The sequence below is a fragment of the Anopheles merus genome, chromosome 2R, assembly GCF_017562075.2.
Source record: "Anopheles merus strain MAF chromosome 2R, AmerM5.1, whole genome shotgun sequence".
NCBI classification, from domain to species: domain Eukaryota; kingdom Metazoa; phylum Arthropoda; class Insecta; order Diptera; family Culicidae; genus Anopheles; species Anopheles merus.
In genome coordinates, this window is record NC_054082.1 from 43,009,387 (window position 1) to 43,028,830 (window position 19,444).

Below are 19,444 nucleotides of genomic sequence, written 5' to 3' on the forward strand. Positions count from 1 at the left end.
TTATTTTGTAAAATGATTTCTTTTTGCAAAATCTTTTTCTTTTTGCAAAATCGACTTTTTTCGCGGACCACTACTGTTAAAGTCACGGACCACAGGTTGGAGACCACCACTAGAGAGGTTTCTTTTGTTTCAGTTTTGTTTTAGTTTCATGAAACTCCGGCTCGACATAATGACATTTTTGTTAAATAATTTCATGTATTTTGCCGTATTTTTCAATGTTCTTTCAATTGACAGGAAAAAAAACTGCATTTGGTATTTCTTATAAATTTTATTATTCCGTCTTGAATTATTTTATTCGCAGTAAATTTGATTGTTACTTAAAAACCTTCTCTGTACCTTGAACACATTACATTTTTTGCTACTTTTCCCCACGCTACCGATCATATTTGATTGTAAAAACATTTACCAAGCTTTGTATATTGCTCATTCTTCTCATCATACCCAATATTCTCGTCGTTTTGGATAGATTCGTTGTTATTCTACAAAATTTGCATTCGTTTATAGAGATTCCAAAGTTTCGCAATGGAATGTTAGGATCAGTGTTAAGCTCTTGAATTTCTTTTCCTGTACGTGTGAACGTAGGAATGTGGTGTGTTTGCTTTCAATCAAAATATTTGCTTGTTTATCTTATTTAAGGCAACTTTTACAAGCAACTTCTGCTGCTGCATTGCTTATGGTGATGCGGTTCTTTTTTATCTACGAATATGGAGTACAATAAAATCTTTCAAATGCAATTCCGCTACAAACCTAAGGGCAATTAAAGCACACGCCTTTCGGTTGTAGATTAGTACGTTTATACATTACATAATCATATTCTGTTTTGTATTGGCAACATCTTTCGAGCTTGGAAATAGTCGAACCGCTAAAACGGAAGTGCAAGTAATACTAAAAATGGACGGATGCTGTTCCGTGGAAACGTAAAATTAAGACATACACTACAAAAATATAGCTTTTTAAAAACAGTAGAAGACACTTGAATAGCTTCAGCTTGGACGGTACGCTGATTGAGATTGCCTTGCACAACAGACTAATCTTTCCTATAAACTAGGTACGCCGCTTTTCCCTATAGCTGCTCCTTTTCGCTCACTGCGGACCTACTGAAACGCCATTCGCCCCTTCGTCACGACTCTGGCCGCACGTTCGGCACGATTCAGAGCTTCCCCGTTGTTAACTGTTGTACTTTGCGATGATGAAGTCGAACTCGATCGATGGGATTATGGGATTATGATTGGTACGCATAGTTTGTGCGTCATACAATGTGTTGTGCGCTGGTCGAACGTTTTGCTGCGGTCATAGCGAGATGGGGACACGCGGTTAGTGCGTGCTTGCGCGCGTGTGTGTGTGTGTGTGTGTGTGGAGTGTAAGGCGACTTATGCTTTCGATTCACTGTCCATCTGGAACTGGGTCTGTGATTCCTTCAGCTGTCGCCGCTTGCGTGCCTGCACGTGTGCCTCGGTGAAGAACAGTGAGGATGCGACGGCACACGCCACCACACCGATACACGCCAGGATGAATGACCAGCCGAACCAATTGTTCGCATGTTCCGGCATCCACTTGTCCTTATTGCCGAAGCAGGCGAACACGATCACCCCGATGCTGCCGCAGATCGATGCCGCCAGTGTAATGAAGCTGATTGCCTGATTAAGCAAAGTAAAGTCGAACAATATATTAGCATGGGAAGTAATCATTCAAGTCGTAATCATTTCTGTACCTTGATAAGCTTGACAAAGAACTTTTGGTCCGGTCCGGCACACAGGAAGTATAGGAGCACCAAAACCATCGCCAATATTACACCGATAGCGCAGAGCGTGTAGAAGAATTGGGTGGCCACCATGAACGCTGAAATAGAGTAAATCATACATCACTACTTTTGAGATTTTGTGTGTTTTTCGTGTTAGCATGAATTGGACAAGTAAATCTTTTGCTGTAAATCTTTCATGTCAAGGATGAAAAAACTTGTTTTAGCTGAAATTTTTTGATGAAAAACACGCACAGGGAATCCCTGAAGAAAACGCGTTAAATCAATTGAAAAAAAAATAGTTTTTTTAATAATACAAGCAATTGTTAGTTCATTATTTGTAAAAATAATTGAAATGTGAAGCAAACAAAAAAACACCATTTATCAATTTAAATTGAATTATTAAACGTAGGACATCGCGTGTTTCAAACGAAAACCTAACGGTTGCATGCAGTTACCACCAACCTTCTTCTCACAAAAGGCAACCAACCAAAAAAAACCATAACAGAACAATTTTTCTGTGGTTAACCATTTTCAGCGGAAGTTTTCACCTTTGAGCCGCACGACCAAACATTTCCATTCATAGCGCCACCTCCAATTCGTAACACGCGCATTAGTTTCGTGACCGGAGTTGTTCAATTTTACATTCTAACACCCTCGCCACATAGAAGAATAGATGCTCGGCTCGGTGGGTCGTAGCACGTGATTATCCCTCCTCGTCGCTGCAATGCGAATTGTTAAATCGCTCCAACATGACTCACTGGATGCACGGTTCTGCCGAGCATCGGCTGCCCGCCAATGTCAACAATTGATCGGTCTATCCACGCGGAACCGCTACTATTAATTAGTTCAATTAAAGCATCTCCGCTTTCCGCAAACGTCTATCGGGCCGGGGTGTTCCTTTTCCTGCTCGTGGTTAAATGGTGACCTTACTTGCTGTCAGTACACAACTATACTTACGTGGAATAAGAAAGCCGCGTATCTCGTCGTATCCTGTCGTAAACGGATCGTACACCCAACGGCAGCCGACGAAAAAGCGACGCTGGTAGTCATCGTTAACGTCTGGCAGCGACCGGAAGCAGTGCGTCCACAGGCCCAACCGGTCCAGCTTGGCGCCGGTAATGCGATAGTCACTTACCAGCCAGCTCGGCGTGGCAAACGCAACCAGCACCGTCACCAGCGCGATCACGAACACGCCAACGCCACAGTTGCCCGACAGCGAGCGACGCTTCATCGTAGCTAAATCACTAAATTGTTACGAAAAAGAAGTGCAAAAAACGACGATTAATTTGTCGATCGTAGATAATTCGTACAAGGAAAAAATAAGCCAATAAAAATGAATGAAAAGCAGAGTTTTAGGCGACGGATGGGTTTTGCAGAAGCAAAGTGGAACATTTTTTAAACTTTTTGACCTAGGCTAGGTGCACAGGTGTAGGTGCACCCTTGCGCATTTCTCAGTCAACCGTGCCGGCAAAAACAAGTACATAACGCAGAAGAGGAAGTGCATTCTTAATCTAGCCCCCGCTATAAGACGCCCCTCTTTCTATTAGCATGCATTTAAAGTGCTTCAGACATGAATTCTTTCTCTTTGCTTTGCCAACCGAGTGTTTCGTGCAAAAATGTTATCCTTCTGTCATTATTGGGAACGGTCGTACCCCTAACTTGAACGAAACTTCCCGACCATTACCGTACAGCAGCAGGAGCAACAATCCAACCTGTTGCCTTGCCGATCGACGACACGCTAAAGAACTACTTGCTGTGCCCCTGAATTCTCACGAACGTTCCGCCAGCAATAGACGGAGGGTTGAGCATATTAGGTGAAAGTTTTGCACCAATTGCATTACACTAGGGTGAAGGTAAAGGGTTGATAAGAGAGCAGTGCCAAGCAGTGCTAACAAATGGTATGCAGTTTAATGGTAATCATACGAATCCATCTGGGAGACGAAACCGATGTGCGGACAGGGTGGTAGAACAGTAGTGCCCGCTACAACATTACAGGTTGTTTCATGTTTGGTATGTGAAACATTAAAACTATTTGCATTTATAAGTATATACATTTTTAAGTCGGTAAAATTGTTTGATTAAAAATGTGACACACTCATGGTCACTAAAAGCTCCAGCTCCAGCCGAAAAGATTATATTGGTGGCTTGTTAACTAGTTGATCATGATCACCATCGTGTTGGTGTGTGAAGGATTTGCTTTGCGCTTTGTTTCAAATGAACAAACAACTTCAGTTTCCTCTCCAAAGACAAGGGCTGAAAACTTCACCTTCTAGAAAAATGTCCCTTTCCTCCACTACCTCAACGCGTATTATGATTATTAACAGCAAAAAAAATGATCGTTCGTCACGAACATCGATGCGGTGTTGTAACGTAACTTCCGCTCCTTTTGAGTTAGAACGTTGTGGCAAAAGCAACCCGCAAGGGAAACGCGAAACGAACGCTACAATAGTCGCTAAGCACTGTTTCGCCAGTGTTTGTCGCACGATAAATAAGCACAATTATCTACCCAGGTAATACCTTTGGAAAGGGAAATTAGCTTCATAACAGGCGTCATTACGCTGTGGCATTATTTTGAAGTGGATGAAAACTTTAGGTGCAAACATGCGCAGGGAAGCTAAGAAAGGGGGAAGCTAAGGTTTATAAAAGCAAGCCGGGAAGCATATTACGGGCGGGAGAGGATGAAAAGCTTTTGTATGAGGGGCATGCATTTTGACCTCTGCTACTGTTTGTAGGAAAGTAAAGAAATGCAACAGGGAAATGCACAATTGTCTTTGCCAGGGGGGCACCTGACACTACTCACAGCTGGCGGGTTTGAGACGGCAAATAGAGGTCCGTTTGTCTATAGGTCTTTTTACACCTTCACCGGGTGTTCCTATTCGGGCGAGCGCACACACTATTAGTTAGCGCTCCGCTGGCAACTACTACCGCTATCCTTGGGACGACTGAATGCGTTTCTTTGGTGAAACAGTCAAACAAGCTCAGCCCCTTATTTGTTTACATGCGGGCGGCACCTGGTGTAGACGAGAAGAGGAAGTAAGAATAATGCACCGGGGGATACACACGCGGAGACATCGGAGGAGATCAAACGTATGGATAAGCCAAGGATGTCCTTGTGAGCAAACGGCAAAACGAAGAAAATGGCAAAACCCTTCTTCTTCTTCTTCTTCTATTTGGCGAGAGGGGATGTATCCTCCTATGTTGTACAAACGTTTGTTTTAAACAACATATTCAGAGGCTTACTCTCTCTTTTAGACTTCGACTGTCTAGAGTCATATGTCTTTTGGTTCGGGAACGTCTTTTCTTTTTCTTGTTGTTTTTTTCTGTGTTGTGTTGTTTGCTATTTCATTGTCAGCCATGTCAGTTGTTTGGATGTATCTGTTTATAGGTTGGTGTATACTTCTTGTATTAAGATTTAAGAATATCTTTTCTTTTAAATTTCGATGTTGTTTTCTTTCATGAAACGGATGATTTCTTTTATCGTTGTTCCTGTTTTTCCTTTCCAATTGGTTATAAAATTATTCCAAGATATGAGAGGGTTTGAGTCTCTTTGATTTTTGTATTTTGTGCAGTAGAAAATTTTATGGCGTCCCGTTTCCGGAGTATGGCAAGTTGGACAATCACCGTTTTCTTCGATCTTCATTTTAGCTAACCAATATCTCGATAGGTCATGGCCAACCAGTAATTTGTTTGTTGTTTTGATTTCATTTGCGCTTAGTGGGATTTCGTCGTACCAAGGTTTAAATTGGAATTCTTTATGAAATTCTTCTAGTTTCTTCCCTTTCTCTCTACACTCTGCTGTGTACCAATCTTCAGTTTCTTTTCTCATTGTGTTCTTTATGTTGATTGTTGTGTCACTTATTCGTAGTTTGTTTTCAATTATGTTTTTTGATGTGCTTCCTTTTTTGGCCAATTGGTCGGCTTTCTCATTTCCTGCTATGTTTATGTGTGCTGGTATCCATCTTATCTCAGCATTGAGTTTTTCGCTTGTTTTTAGGATGTTATGTATTGCTTCGTCTATGTAGCATTTCTCTTGTGCTTCTTTTAAAATATAGCATGCTGCCTGGCTATCTGTATATATTGTCGGGTTTTTTAGATTATTTTCATTGGCAATTTGTAGGGCTTTTTCAATTGCTGTTATCTCTACAGAAGTTATTGGTACCGTGTTTTTTAGCTTGAAGTGGGATGCTATATACTGATTTGGTTTGTTGTGTGGTTTTATGTAGATGCCAATTCCACATTTATCTTCTATTTTGCTTCCGTCTGTATATACTATCGGTTTCTTTTTTTCCAGGTTTCTGATTTGTTGTTCAAATTGTTGTCTCAATATTATTTCTCTATGAGGGGTATCTTTTGTAATTTCTTCGTCTGGTTTAGGATGAATTGGGATTTTCACTTCTATGTTATTTATTTTTATTTTTGCCATTTTTTCAATTAGTTCCCTGTTTTCGGTAATAATTTTTTCTACGTATGTTTTGTTTTTTTCTGCGATTCTGTTTATGTTGGTTGTTATTTGATTCTGATGGATTTTTGAATATGTTATTGTCTTTAAAGTTTCTTTTGTTGCTATGTATTTGCTTCTTATGTGTAGTGGTACTTCAGCAGCTATTGCCATTAAGGAGTTAATTGGTGTGGTTTTGGTGCAGCCTGTTATTTTTCGGAGTGATTGGTTTGCTATGGTTTGGAGTGACTTTTTGAGTGTTTTTGTTGCGTTTCCTATGTAAGAGGCCCCTTGTTCCAAAATTCCCCTGATTATGGCTCTGTGGACTACTATTGTTTTTTTCGGGCTTAGTTTGTTGTTTTGGTTGCAGATGCGTCGGATTATATTCAGTCTTTTTCTGGCCTTGTTTTTAAGTTCTTCTATTTGTTTTCTAAACTTCAAATTTCCATCTATCCATGCTCCGAGGTATTTATACGTGGTTACTTTTTCGATATTTGTATTATTTATTTTTAGTGTTATCGGGTGCTCACTTTTTCCAAAAACCATGAACTTGGTTTTTTCGATGTTCATCGGTAGTTTTAGTTTGTTTATTTCCTCTACGAATATGTTTAGGGATCTTTTTAGTTTTGTTTGTAGTTCTTGGGCTGTTTTGGCATTTTGTATAATGATGAAATCATCTGCATATTGTAATAATTGATTACCATTTATTTTTTTGTGGATTTGACTAGTATATATGTTAAACAAAGTCGGTGATAATACGTCCCCTTGTGGTAATCCGTCTGAGGTCAATTTTCTGATTGTTTTGTTTTCAGAAATCATTTCTATTGTTCGGTTATTTAGGAATGCTGCGATCCATCTGATTACTTCCAATGATATTTGGTTTTCTTTTAGGGTTTTTATCAATTTTTCTGCATCTACGTTGTTATATGCATTTGATAAATCCACATATATGACTCCGGTAAGGGTTTTGTTTCGCTTGTTGTTGTTTATTTCGTTTACTACGTATGTGATGCATTGGTTTATTGAATGATTTGCTCTGAATCCAAGAGAAGTTACTGGTATTATCTTGTTTATAGCACATTCCCTTAGTAATTTTTTTAACACAGCCATATTTATTATTTTTGTTCGTGTTGGGAGTAGTGAGATCGGTCTATAGTTTTTTGTATCATTAATGTTTTTTCCCGGTTTGGGTATCGCTATCACTTTGATTTTTTTATACTGTTTTTTTATTTTACCTTTTTTCCACATTTCGTTTGCTTCCGCTATCATTACGCGTCGGGATTCTGCATTAATGTTTTTTAAGATTTCGTATGAAATGTTGTCAGAACCGGGGGCTGTGTTCTTCTTTTTTCTCAACAGTTGTTGCCATGTATCTTCATCTAGTATGTTTTCTGGCGTTGGTATGTTTTTATATAAATTTTTATCCCCTTTTGTGTTGTTTTTAAAATTGTCGTTTAAGAATTTTTTTGCCTCCTCCATGTTGTTTTCAATTATATTTTCTTTTTTGCTGTTCTCTTGTTTACCTTCCATTCTTTTGGTCAGTTTCCATAGTTCGTCAAGGCTGGTTCGTGAGTCTATGGAGTCTAGTTTTTTTTCAAAATTTGCAATTTTGTTCAGGCGTTTTTGGAGTCGGAATTGTGCTAGTGTTTTTTTAAATTCTATCTCGTTATTCGTAGTTTTATTCTGGTTGAATGTCTTTCTTTTTTCGTTTTTTTGTTGCCATGCCTTTTCGGTGGCTCTATTCCACCAGATCTTTGGTCTTTTGAAAGTCATTTTTGTGTTTTTTTTGATAATCTGCGATATTTTTTGCATATTTCGTGGCTTGTATTGTTCTCTGTTATTTTTATAGCCTTTATTTCGTGATATGCCTTATTTTTATTGATTCGTTTTATTTTTATGGGGGTTATATTTTCTTGTATTGTCGTGATGATTGTTTTGTGGTGAGTTGCCCCCATGTGGTGTTCTAGTACTTCCCTTTTGCATTTGTCTATTAAGTTTTCTGTTATTATGGTAAGGTCTATTGCTGTGGCTCTTTTATTGGGGTCTGTTGGTACGAAAGTTATTTCGTTTTCGTGTAGTAGAACGAATTTAGATTCTTCGATTTCATCGATCAACATTTTACCTTTTCGGTCGTTGTATGGGTTTCCCCATACCGAATGGTGGGCATTAAGGTCAGCTGCTATCACTGTTTTTGTTGTTGTATGTGGATCATTTAGTATGTTTTCAATAATTGATTTCAGTTTGTTGCAGTTTGTGGTAGGGGATGCGTAAATTGATATTATGTTTATTTCGTTTTGGCTTATTGTCAGTTCTGTGATTTGTATTTCATTGTCGTATTGTCTTTGTTTAGTTTTGTATTTGATGTCATTTCTAAGATAGATCGCAGTTCCACCGTATCCATCTTCTCTATGGTTTGTAATAAGATTGTAATTTGAAATTTGTGCCTTTTTTTCTGTATCTTTGTTCAACCATGTTTCCATTATGCATGCTGCCGTGATGTTTTGAGCGTTCATTATTCTTTCAAGTTCTTCTTTGTTTTTGGGTAAGCTATTTATGTTTGTTTGAAGTATGGAAATATTTCTGGCCATTTTATTTCAATTTGTATTTGTTTTTATGTATATATATATTTGTATTTATTTAGTTTGACGATTTACGGGCTTTCCTTGTTCGGTTAATTTGTCTTTCGTGATCAGTTGTGTCGGTGTCGGAGGAAATTATATCATCCATAACCAGTCGTTTTCCGGTAACGGTTTTGTCTAAATCATCAATTTTGTTATAGTCCACTCTTGTCATGGATAAGGTTTCTGTACTATTGTTTCTGCTGGTTGATGGATTTTGGTTGTTATTGTAGACGCTACTCTTTTCTGGTGCTTCACTAGTATGAGGCTTGTATGTGGTCGGTCCTATTTTTGTGTTTTGGTTTTTTGTCCCTTGTTGTGCGACCTCTGCGAAAAGTCGGTTGTTGACACTTGTTTTGTTATATGTGTTGTAGGTGTTTTTTCTGTTTTGGGTGCATGTGACACCGTAGTGCACTGGTTGGTCACAGTATTGACATGTCGCTTTCTGTCCTCTATAGAGGATTTTAATTATTTCCCCCTTTATTGTCAGGAATGACGGGATTGGTTTTTCGATTTTCATATTTGTTGAACGGTTGCCGTCTTTTATTCCGGCGAATGGGGACGGGGCTTCCCAATATGTATTAAGTACTTCCTCGGGTTTTCCATAAGCCGCGAGGATTTCTTTTATTTCTGCGTTAGAAATGTTAGCCGACACATCAAGGATTTTCACCACTTGCGTATTGTCCTCCATTTTGATGGGGACGTTGAACTCGGTACCATCGCACAAAATGCCATGTTTCCCATCATGGGCTTCCACAAATTGCCTAGCATGGATTGGATCTTTCATTTCCACGCTAATAATGGGTGCCATATTTAAGACCTGCACCTTCTCTAGTTTATCTGTTTCCAACTTTAATACATTTATTAGAAATTTAATCGCTTCAGCCCTGGATGGCTTTTTCGGTATCTGTGAAAAATCTACCCGAAAAGTAGCGTTTTGTTTCGCGGCCATTCTGTTTCGCCTTCTTCTTGGAGCTATTCACTGGTTTGTTTGTGTTTAACGTGCTATCACTTTGACTTGTAATCACGAACTGATGGCAAAACCCAAAAAAAAAAAAAAAAAAAAAAAAAAAAAACCTTCTCCATTGTCTTCGTATCACACCTGGCAATTAGCGTGACAATAGAACAGACCGACACACATACGCTGTTTAACGGTCGATGCATATCGGTGCGCGAACGTGTGACCCACTCCAAGGGCCGAGGAGACAAATTGTCCCGCGGCTTATTACAACGATAGCATTGTTTCTCCCCAGTCTCTGTTTGGCTGCGCAAGCAACGGTGCTGACGGTGTGACAAAATATTGTACCTCACATACCTAACCACAAATTGTTGACCGCCTGCGCTCCTGGGTCGGCTCGCGTCGCAACACCATTGTTCCTCGGGCTTACTGCAACCGTCCGTGACACGGGCGAAAACCGCATGAGTCACGCACGCAAAGCTCTATCCCGAATGTATTATGTTGAGTGTGATCGAAAACACCTTTTTAAAGCGTAAAATAATACACCTTACTAACCGTGCTTTCCCGTTCTCCGTTTCCTCTACGTTACAGTGTTCTTCGAACCCACGGACATGCGGATTGCGGCAAGACCATTCGCCGCCCAGAATGCCAAACTGGCGGCCCTCGCCAAACGTGCCGTCAAGTTCATCTCGCCCAACATTCACGAGCTGGCCGAAATTGCGAAGGCCCTACACTATCCCGGTCCAGTTTCGCGCAAGCTAATGGATGAGTACGCGACGCTCGGCGAGCTGCTGGCAGACGTTAAACCGCTCGGCCTGTTTGTGAATAAAACCATCGATCACGTGCTGGTAACACTGGGCCATCATGGCGTTGCCGTGTTTCGTCGCACCGCGGCCACGGTGCCATTTTTCAACCCGTCCCACCAATACGCCCCAGTGCCGGAAGGTGGTGGCGGTTCTGGGCGTTTCTATCCGGCTCCGAAGCTAGCCCAAATCGTGAACGTTTCCGGTGCGGGCGATAGCTTCACGAGCGGATTCATTGTGGCCGCCCTTGCCGGTCGCACGGAGCCGGTGTGCGTGAATGTGGCCCTGGAGGCGGCCGGCTGCGCTTTGCAGGCGCGCAGTGCCGTCGCGGACCAATACTTTGACCGCACGCATCCTTGCTGGGCAAATGAGGCGGGAGCTCCCTATCGTTCGCTTGACTAATACTTTGGTGGGTGGGAGATGTGGCTTGGCTTTTTTTTGTACCGTGCGTTACGAGCCATGCCGACACAAGTAGGTCAAAATTTTAACGACATGAAAACGACCACCAGTAAGAGAGTGGGATAGTATGAAGACTATGGACATATTACACTAAAGGTAGGTGTAGGAAATTACCACAACGTAGCGACTGTATTTTTCGGCCGCTGTGAGCTACGGCAAGGCCAAATACAGTACTGCACTATTCTGCAAACATCTACAAGCTTCCGATATAAGAACGATTCTATTAAGTTCTATCGTTTCTTAATTTAGATGAAATGGAGAGAAAAAAAACCCCGTACAAAGCATTTTAAAATCACAAAGCAAGTGGCATTTTCACACGTCGTTGCATTCTTATGCGCTGGGAACTGATCGCGGGAATGATCAACTGATCATTGGCGGAATGAAAATGCACACCACTGCCGCCCCTATGGCAATAAAAAAACCTGTAACACACACTACCTTCCCGCGACCTTCAGACAATGTTTATCTTAATATGTTAGATTTTAAATAGCAAGTGGGGAAGAAAAGCTTTTATCAATTCCTGTCGTATGCATTGCACCGCCGCCTTTAACCTGTTCAGCAAACAGTAACAACACTTCGCTGTCTACCTCCGATTGCCGGACGGGCGCGTATTTTATAAGTAGATTCTAAAGGAAGTATGCTAATTTACTCTTAAATAAAATGTTTCGTAGCTTGTTAAATGCTTTCGAGCTGCAACTGTGCGAGTAAAGTGCTAAAAAAGGCCAAGAATGTTGCATCCAATTAGCTTAGCAGCAGCTTAAGCTCTCTTTACAACGATTGTGTTGTACTTTTAACAACGAAACATCTTTCTCGTGGCCAAACACATACAGGTGGGCATACTGTGGTCCCGCAATTGGGGAGGCAAAACAAAAAAGCTTTCATGTTAAACATCACGGGAAGTGGTCCATAGTAGTGATGGGGAAAGTTGGCGACTCCGATGCGACTCCACTAATTTCGGGATCGACTCCGGAAGGTAGTTCCGTCCAGCATTATCCAGAGTCGTTCGGAATCGTTCGGAGTCGTCCAGAGTCGCCCGGAGCCGGCCGGAGTCGTAGAGAGCCGGAGTCCTCCGGAATCAGTTGGAGTCGAAGTCGTCCGGAGATTGAAACAAAGGCCTATTACGAAGTGCACGCGCAAAATAAAAGACAAAAAACACAACGAAATGAAATGCCTGATCACAAGCACATTGCATAGGACGGCTTCTGTTTACTGCGGTCGACTCTGGACGACTCCGAATGACTCCGACGCCGGTCGACTCCGGTCGACTCCAGCGGACTCCGGACGAGTCCGACTCCCGTGTCGGATCGGAGTCGTGAGTGCGCTCCATAGAGCACATCACCAGTCCACAGCTTAACCACCGGAAGCAACTGTTTGCTGTGGCGCTCTCGGTGAGCTGTGTGGCACACTTGTAGGCTGTGTGACGGCTTAACAATGTTTCGTTCCGCGTGCTGCAGATCGAATTTGGCATATTAGTCACTCACAAACACTGGAGTAAGATGTAAAGTCCCACTTTTTTCCGTTATACCCTGGAAGCGCTGGTGCGCCGGCATCCCGAGGAGTGGTGTTGTATTTGCATGCCACCGGGATAGGAATGGCCAAACAACAACTTCTGTTTTTCCGCTACACCACCATTCCTGGAGTGTGCAAACAACGCGGTTCGAACGGTCGAGCCCCCATCGCAGTTTTGGGGCCGTGGGGTTTTTCCCACTTTTAAAACCTGCCTGTGTGCCGATGAGCGTTTATTGTTGTTGAATCGTTTCGGCTCGTTTCGAGGATCATCGCTCGAACGACCCAAGTATTTGCTTGTAGCAAATATAAACCGCCCCATTTAGGCTGGAGCACGGGGCTCGGGAAAGCATGCTTGCAGGTGGCAATCGCACAGCACTTCAGCATGTTCATCATCATCAACGGACGGCCAACCACCGAACGCGGTTGTGTTGTTGTTTGCTGCGATTGCCAACTGTTGCGCTTCGGGCAGGACCATCGGGCTCGCTGGCGGCGCTTCGCCCTAATGACGATTGGGCCAATAATTTTTCACACAACGATCAATCGAAGCAACCGCGTATTAAAAGTACATTTGAAAGGTAATCCCGCCAGTAGTGGCGCGGTTGGATTTGTCCGTACGTGGAAGGGTGTTATGAAGTACCGGCATTCTCTTGTCAAAGTGTTTTTTTCTTCGCACCGTCTTTGCTGTCTTCGTCGGTACGGTTGGGAACGGAACTTTTTGAAATAGCGCGAGCCCCTCCCTATACGGCGGTGATGATGATCACATTACGCGATGGTGTTTGGCGTGTGTCTCTGTTAAATGCCACCGTCGACTATCGCCTTGAATGGACGTAGTGTTTGATATCGTAAAACTGTTTGTTCATTACGATCGTTGTTATTCACGGAGCAGAGACAATTTGTGATCGCACACTCGATGACACAGCACGGGGTAGAGTTCTTCCTAATTAACTCGCAATGAGTCACACACGGGCGACGGAGGAAGCCAGCTAAAAGGCACTTCAGCATGTATAAGCACACAAACACACGCACACAAACTGCTCTGGGTAGGCAAATTCCTTGAGAAATGTACTGCTTTTAGCACGCACGACAGATCTCCACCCAAGGGACAAGAGGTTCCCCCAGCGTGATGCGTCGTAACACAACCCACTGCTACTACAGTAGATCCCAACCACACTCACACAACCCACAGCAAACTAACGCTGCTGATGTAGCCCGATGCACCGCGGACCGCGAAAGCACAGAGGACAGCGCCTACTCTTCGTCGTCACCTAGCCACACACAGAGCAACACCGTTCGCTTCCGATTGTGATTCCCACTGCAGTAATGTGCGCGTCCGCACCAATATCGTGTCATCGTCACCGTGCACCGTACACTGTCGTTGGGGTGTTGGTTCCGAGCGACGGCAGCATCTAATGGCACCGATGGTTGGAGGCACGGAGGAACAATCAGAAACACGCACGACGCTGGCTCACACACGGGCACCACACCTAGGAACAGCACCAAACTCCCCCACGCACACACTCCACCCCACCCAAACCGAGGTTCCGGAACACAGAGGCTCGCAATGTGCGTTTCTTATCAAACACCTTTCGGAACACTTACACTGTTGTTGTGGTGGTCTTGGCACGCCCAGATAGAAGCTCCGAATTTTGTTGCATTACTTCGCCACACTGCGCGTGAGAATGAGAAGAAGTTGCCGTCTTGGCCGTCGTCGTCGTCGTCGTTGTCCAAGACGTGAGACGAGTACGCGCGTCGTTGTGAGATGAAACTGACTGGCTGGCTAACTGCTTGACGAGTAAAACCTGTCCGCGCCCGTACCCCGCACGTAATGACCGTACGTGTGTGCGTGCGTCTGTAAAGCGAACAGTGTGAAGGGGGTTGAAAAGCGGCCAACAGAAACACCCGAACGCGCCCTGTAGGACCAGTGAGGGTGGGAAGGCAAGGGATGAGGGTTGTTAAGTTATGTTGGAACGTTGCCACACACAACCATGGCCGTTCGCTTTGTTCCACCTTCTTCGTGGTGAGTTTGGTCGCAACGAAGTGGTGGTGGTGCTACACGGCTTGACAAGTGGGAAAGAAAACACACTACCACTACCACCGCAGGTTCTGTTTTGAATGAACATTCGTTATGAGGCTACGGAGAGAAAGGAATACGGAAGGTTTTTCTTCTAACTTCACTCAAACACAGACAATTTCATCTCTAGAACGCTAAATTCAGATTTTATTACAATTAAGAATATAAACTTTAATCGTTCATTTGCTAATCTATGGCTTTGTAAAGCTACGGATTTAACTAAAGATTGAGAAACGCTGTCATAGCCAGAGAAATACACCACGCCACGTTAGGCAGTGGTCTATGTGGTTCATATGACTCAGTGTTGATGGAAAATCATAAAAAAGGAAGTTGTACAGCTTAACATGTTTATTATTATACTTTTTTTTTATTAAAACGTTGCATGGTTACAATTTAAAAGAAGCTTCTAATTATGATGTTAGCCTTTGAACGGTGAAAAAATCCCACCCAGACGTCAATTACCAAACGTTTTCCACTCTAGCGCGACACACTAATGAACATTTAATGAGCCAAGCACGATTTGGGCTGCAAACGTGCATTTTATTCCTACTGTTGGACGGATTCTTTTTCTTCACGAGATTACTGATCTAACCTACAATTCAGCAGGATTTACGCGCCCTTCCATATGCCATTAAAACGGTTCGTTTTCCTCCAGAATGGCGAAAAAACGGCTGTCAATTGTTGTGGGTTTAAAAAAAAACATTCTTAAATCTACTCTAGAAAGGCATTGTTATACGTTCACGGGGAGAAGAGCATCTTTTTGAACAGAGGACTCTCTCCGACCGTCCGTAGAACGTGGAATGTTTGGCCTGGTTGCGAACGCCCTAAATATCGGTATGTCCACCGCGATACTTCCGCTCGTCCATCGTGTACGCAGCGGCCATCTCCGTGTTGGCAATGTTGTTCAGCCTCCGGTACGTGGCCCGGCGTGCTTCGACAATGAACAGAACGCCTGCCGGGAACAGGGCGAACGTGCCGACGACGCCCAGCGCGAACGACCAGCCCATATCGTTGTGCTCCCAGTTCGGCATCCAGTCGCGGCTATCGCCGTAGCAGCCGAACGTGGCCACCGCTATCAGACCGCACAGGGCAGCGAGCAGCAGCACCGTCCCGTTCGTCAGCAGCAGCATAATGTAGCGATCGTTGTCCCGGGAGCAGCTCAAAAACATCAGCGTCATGATCACGCCCATCAGGAGCAGCGTGAAGCAGAGCGTGAAAAAGAACTGCACGGCGATGAAGAACCCAGGCAGTATGTAGTCGTGGATGATGTAGTACTCCTCCTCGAATATCCACATGCAGCCATTGAACGGATAGTCGTACCATCGGTGAATGTCCTGGAAGTTGCGCAAGCACAGCTCCCAAAGTCCTGCAAATTGGGGCAAAAGGGGAGAAAGAAGGAAACACTCACTCATTTTGTTCGTATGCATCACAACTGCCTTTCCCAAACAATACCACGACAGCTGCTGTGCCAATGTTTGTTTACACAGTCCCCCATTTGGCTTCGGTGCCAACCACGTTCCTCGCCCCCCGCCCCCACACACCCAGCAGCGTCCTTCGAATTCAATCATCAATGAACAAGCGTTGCGATTGATGACACACCCCAACTGCACGTCTTGGGTTACGTTCCGGCCGCGGACGCACGGCGCTAGGCTCCCGTACGTACCTAAATTGGTAAACTTTGGATGCTCCAGTTGGCCATCGGTTTGTAGCCAGTAGGGAGAGCAGAAAGCGATCAGAATAAACAAAAAGGCAAACGCCGTAAATCCGACCGCAAACTTTCCCGTTCTTGTGCTTGCGCCCATTTTGACGTTTGTGTGAAGACTGAATCAAGCTGCAGGATTGAAAGTGATGGAATGCAGCGGCGTACTCGAACGACCACCCGATGATCGATGTACGTTGGATTTAAAATGTGTCTTACAATCATTCACGAAAAGTGTGATGTTTTTGAAACATCTTAATAACTTTTTCAATCGATCTGCCGTACAGGGGTTTATTTTTAGTTCGTTTCATTTTAATTCGCTCCTCATTTCTCTGCTCGAAATGTCCACACCACCTCTATACCTACCTTGGATGATAACTGCTCGAACGAATGGCATCCAAAAAACAACATGCAAAATAACCAACAACAACACGACGACGACGACGACGGCCAATAATTGACGCGCCTTTCATGTAAACAAACGGAAAGGCTCGACGCGTAGCGCTTGTTTTGGTGCATTTTTGTTCGGACCCGCTTGAAATGGCCCGCCGGAATGTGTGGACGCCGGAGGAAACCCGGGAACTGCTGGCAATCATCAAGGAGCTGGATTTGATGAAGCTGTTCGGCGAGGAGCGCAACACCAAGCTGTACCAAATCACGGAGAACGAGATGAAACAGCGCGGGTACTTCGACAAGGACGCTTTTCAGATCGAACACAAGTGGAAAAATCTAAAGCGTTCGTACTACAAAACAAAGCGCGAAAACTACCTGGCAGAGTCGTGCGAATATTTCGAGGAACTGGACGAGCTGATGGCCATGAAGCCACCGGCACCGTCGAGTTCCAAAGGCAAAGGTATGATGATATTGTGCAGCAAGAAGGAGAGTGTGCCTGCAGTCCTAACGAGATCTCCTCTACCTCCATTTTCCGCTTCCAGAATCTGCCAGCCAACCGAAGCGACCGAGAGCGGTGCTGGAAAACTTTGACGTGCTGCTAACCAAGCTGGCCAAGGTGGATCGGGAAAATAACGAAGAGTTTTTCAAAAAACAGAAAGACCTAGTAGACTACGAATTTGACCTGTTCACGCATGACGAGCGCCAGTACACGACGAAGGTGTCGCAAATGCTGAACCGCAACATGAACGATTTCTGCGTGAAAGCGCAGCAGATTTTGTTGCAGGAAGGGGTGGTGATACGGATCATCGATGAAACGCCTACCATGGAGGATAGTACGGAGGAGCTCGAGCTGCAATCCAGCGAGCAGCTGGCGCACCCGGTTGTGAAGAAGGAAATTGTGAAGGAGTTTTACCAAACGTGGCGAGAGGAGGAACCATTCTAAAGTAGCGGGTGGCGCTGACGTCTACCGTTTCTCCGGCACACACATGCTAAATGATAAATATTGAAAACGAAAATTCAATTATGCTAAGTAAATTGTAATCATATTTAGTTTATTCGTCTCAATAATCATAGCTTAACAAATTGCATAATATGTTTTTGGATTGTTCCTTTAGTTTCATTCAGTTATTTCCCTCACTGATAAAATACACCTGGTTGTATTCGATCGTCCGGAACAGCACATACTTCGAGTGTAGATGCTCCTTCAGCACGTCCCTAATGGATTCACCCTCGACCGTGGTCGTGTAGTTCAAACTGGCCGCACCGTCCGGCTGCGGATACTTTTGGTTCGATTCTTGCAGCGCCTCCGACCACGCCTCCAGGAACGGGGTGTTGTTCTTCTCGAGAAAATTGTGCAGAATGCAGCACGTCAGCAGGATCTGCGGCACGAAGTTAATATCTATATCGATCTTCCGCTGCAGTATTCGGAATCGCGCGCGCAACCGATCAAACGCTTCGTCAACGGCGACGCGTGCCTTGTTCAGATGCTCGTTAAAGGTTTCCTCCTCCGTTGTCGTCGGGGTCATGTAGCCGTGCTGTAGCCAGGGCAGCAACGGGTAAACCGTATCCGACACGATAAAGGATTTTACCGTGTTTCCGTTGATGTTCTGGGACGGCTGTCGGGAGAAGAGACACAAGCCACGTTAGTCTGGTGGAAGGTGCGTTCGGTGCGCTCTCGAGCAGCTCTTACCATGTCTGCGCCGTCGAAATGTTGGTACAATCCAGAATCACCCAGCACCACACTGTCCTCGGTTGCACCGACGTGTCCGCACGTGATGTGTCTGAAACTAGCGATAGGGGAAGAGCAAAGCAATGGCATATTCAGTTTGTACATCACACCGTCCCGCACAAGACTTACCAATGATTGTTGTCGACCACAGCCTGCAGAATCAAGGAGGGCCATTTTCTCCCGTTGATGTAATTTTTCGAATCAGCCAACGACGGTGTGATGGGAACGTGCAAACGACCCATCGCCCCGATCACCAGCGGAATGTCGCTCTTGTCCTCGAAGCTCTTGCTTATCTCCGCCATTTCCTCCTGGTCAGGCAGATAGATCTCCGAATCCATGTAGTTTTTCACCATCGATTTGCAAAACTGATGCACACAGTTCTTCACCGTGGCCTTGTGCACGCCAAACATGTTGCCGATCGTGGTGTAGTCGGCCCCGGTCGTTAGCTTGTACAGCCCGATGCCGACCTTCTTCTCCGCGCTGCAGGACTGGGCCGCCAGCAGCGGATGAGGGGCGAGATCCTGCCGCAGCATCGCCACCAGCGTGTCGTACATGGCCCGACCCATCCGGAAGTAGCGCAGCAGATCATCCTCGTTGTCCTCCTGCTCGAACAGCTCCCGGAACCACTTGTCGTTGCGGCTCAGCTTCCAGATCTTGCGCGTCGGAATGCTCTCCAGCAGCTCAGCCTCCAGTTTGGAGCTCCATTCCTTGCGATGGTTTTCCCCGTTTCGCTTCAGCTGGTAGCGCAGTCGCTGGAGGAAAATTTTCGACCGTTTTTTCCGGTTCGCATCGTACTGCTTGAACAGTTCCGCCTGCTTGGTCGCGAACGTTAGGAAGAGGTTCTCCACCACTTGGCGTTTATGAGCATTGTCCATAGTTTTCCAAGCCGAAATTACCACGTATAAACGAGAGCCAATTTTGCTTCGCGCTGTTCCGCGAAAGGGACGCGCACTTCAAGCAGGGCTCTTAACTTCTGGCGATGCGGCCCGTACAACATGGCACGGGTTTTTGACGTTCAAAAATAGC

At 44.5% G+C, this 19,444-nt stretch overlaps 6 protein-coding genes across 9 annotated transcripts in view; 2 read left to right on the forward strand and 4 right to left on the reverse strand.

Annotated features, from left to right (window-relative positions):
- LOC121587838 (pseudouridine-metabolizing bifunctional protein C1861.05) overlaps nt 1-11,713 on the forward strand; it is a 187,875-nt gene extending 176,162 nt beyond the window's left edge. For all 3 annotated transcript variants that reach the window (XM_041905049.1, XM_041905046.1, XM_041905047.1), the window contains one exon: nt 10,347-11,713. In XM_041905049.1, the coding sequence (XP_041760983.1) occupies nt 10,347-10,960 (614 nt within the window). In that variant the 3' untranslated portion in view covers nt 10,961-11,713. The remainder of the gene's footprint in view (nt 1-10,346) is intronic.
- LOC121587845 lies at nt 359-14,488 on the reverse strand. 2 transcript variants are annotated; one of them, XM_041905058.1, is made up of 5 exons: nt 14,126-14,487; nt 4,542-4,752; nt 2,699-2,985; nt 1,712-1,839; nt 359-1,637 (listed from the first exon to the last, which is right to left on the reverse strand). In XM_041905058.1, the coding sequence occupies exons 3-5, from the start codon at nt 2,970-2,972 to the stop codon at nt 1,371-1,373; spliced, it is 669 nt and encodes a 222-aa protein (XP_041760992.1). In that variant the 5' UTR covers nt 2,973-2,985; nt 4,542-4,752; nt 14,126-14,487; the 3' UTR covers nt 359-1,370. The 2 variants fall into 2 exon arrangements, with proteins under 2 accessions (XP_041760992.1, XP_041760991.1); XM_041905057.1 differs by lacking the exon at nt 4,542-4,752 and having other exon boundaries at nt 14,126-14,488.
- On the reverse strand, nt 8,049-14,100 carry LOC121587842. The gene is made up of 2 exons (XM_041905053.1): nt 13,702-14,100; nt 8,049-10,276 (listed from the first exon to the last, which is right to left on the reverse strand). The coding sequence occupies exon 2, from the start codon at nt 9,747-9,749 to the stop codon at nt 8,817-8,819; it is 933 nt and encodes a 310-aa protein (XP_041760987.1). The 5' UTR covers nt 9,750-10,276; nt 13,702-14,100; the 3' UTR covers nt 8,049-8,816.
- Nucleotides 14,489-14,944: 456 nt separating the features above from the next.
- Nucleotides 14,945-16,433, reverse strand: LOC121587848. The gene is made up of 2 exons (XM_041905061.1): nt 16,261-16,433; nt 14,945-15,963 (listed from the first exon to the last, which is right to left on the reverse strand). Exons 1-2 carry the CDS (start codon nt 16,397-16,399, stop codon nt 15,422-15,424), a joined length of 681 nt encoding a protein of 226 aa, XP_041760995.1. The 5' UTR covers nt 16,400-16,433; the 3' UTR covers nt 14,945-15,421.
- Nucleotides 15,959-17,777, forward strand: LOC121587847 (zinc finger protein with KRAB and SCAN domains 2-like). The gene is made up of 2 exons (XM_041905060.1): nt 15,959-17,149; nt 17,232-17,777. The coding sequence occupies exons 1-2, from the start codon at nt 16,837-16,839 to the stop codon at nt 17,630-17,632; spliced, it is 714 nt and encodes a 237-aa protein (XP_041760994.1). The 5' UTR covers nt 15,959-16,836; the 3' UTR covers nt 17,633-17,777.
- LOC121587841 (protein ALP1-like) lies at nt 17,723-19,410 on the reverse strand. Its single transcript, XM_041905052.1, has 3 exons — nt 18,548-19,410; nt 18,380-18,476; nt 17,723-18,305 (listed from the first exon to the last, which is right to left on the reverse strand). The coding sequence occupies exons 1-3, from the start codon at nt 19,291-19,293 to the stop codon at nt 17,811-17,813; spliced, it is 1,338 nt and encodes a 445-aa protein (XP_041760986.1). The 5' UTR covers nt 19,294-19,410; the 3' UTR covers nt 17,723-17,810.
- Nucleotides 19,411-19,444: the final 34 nt, after the last annotated feature.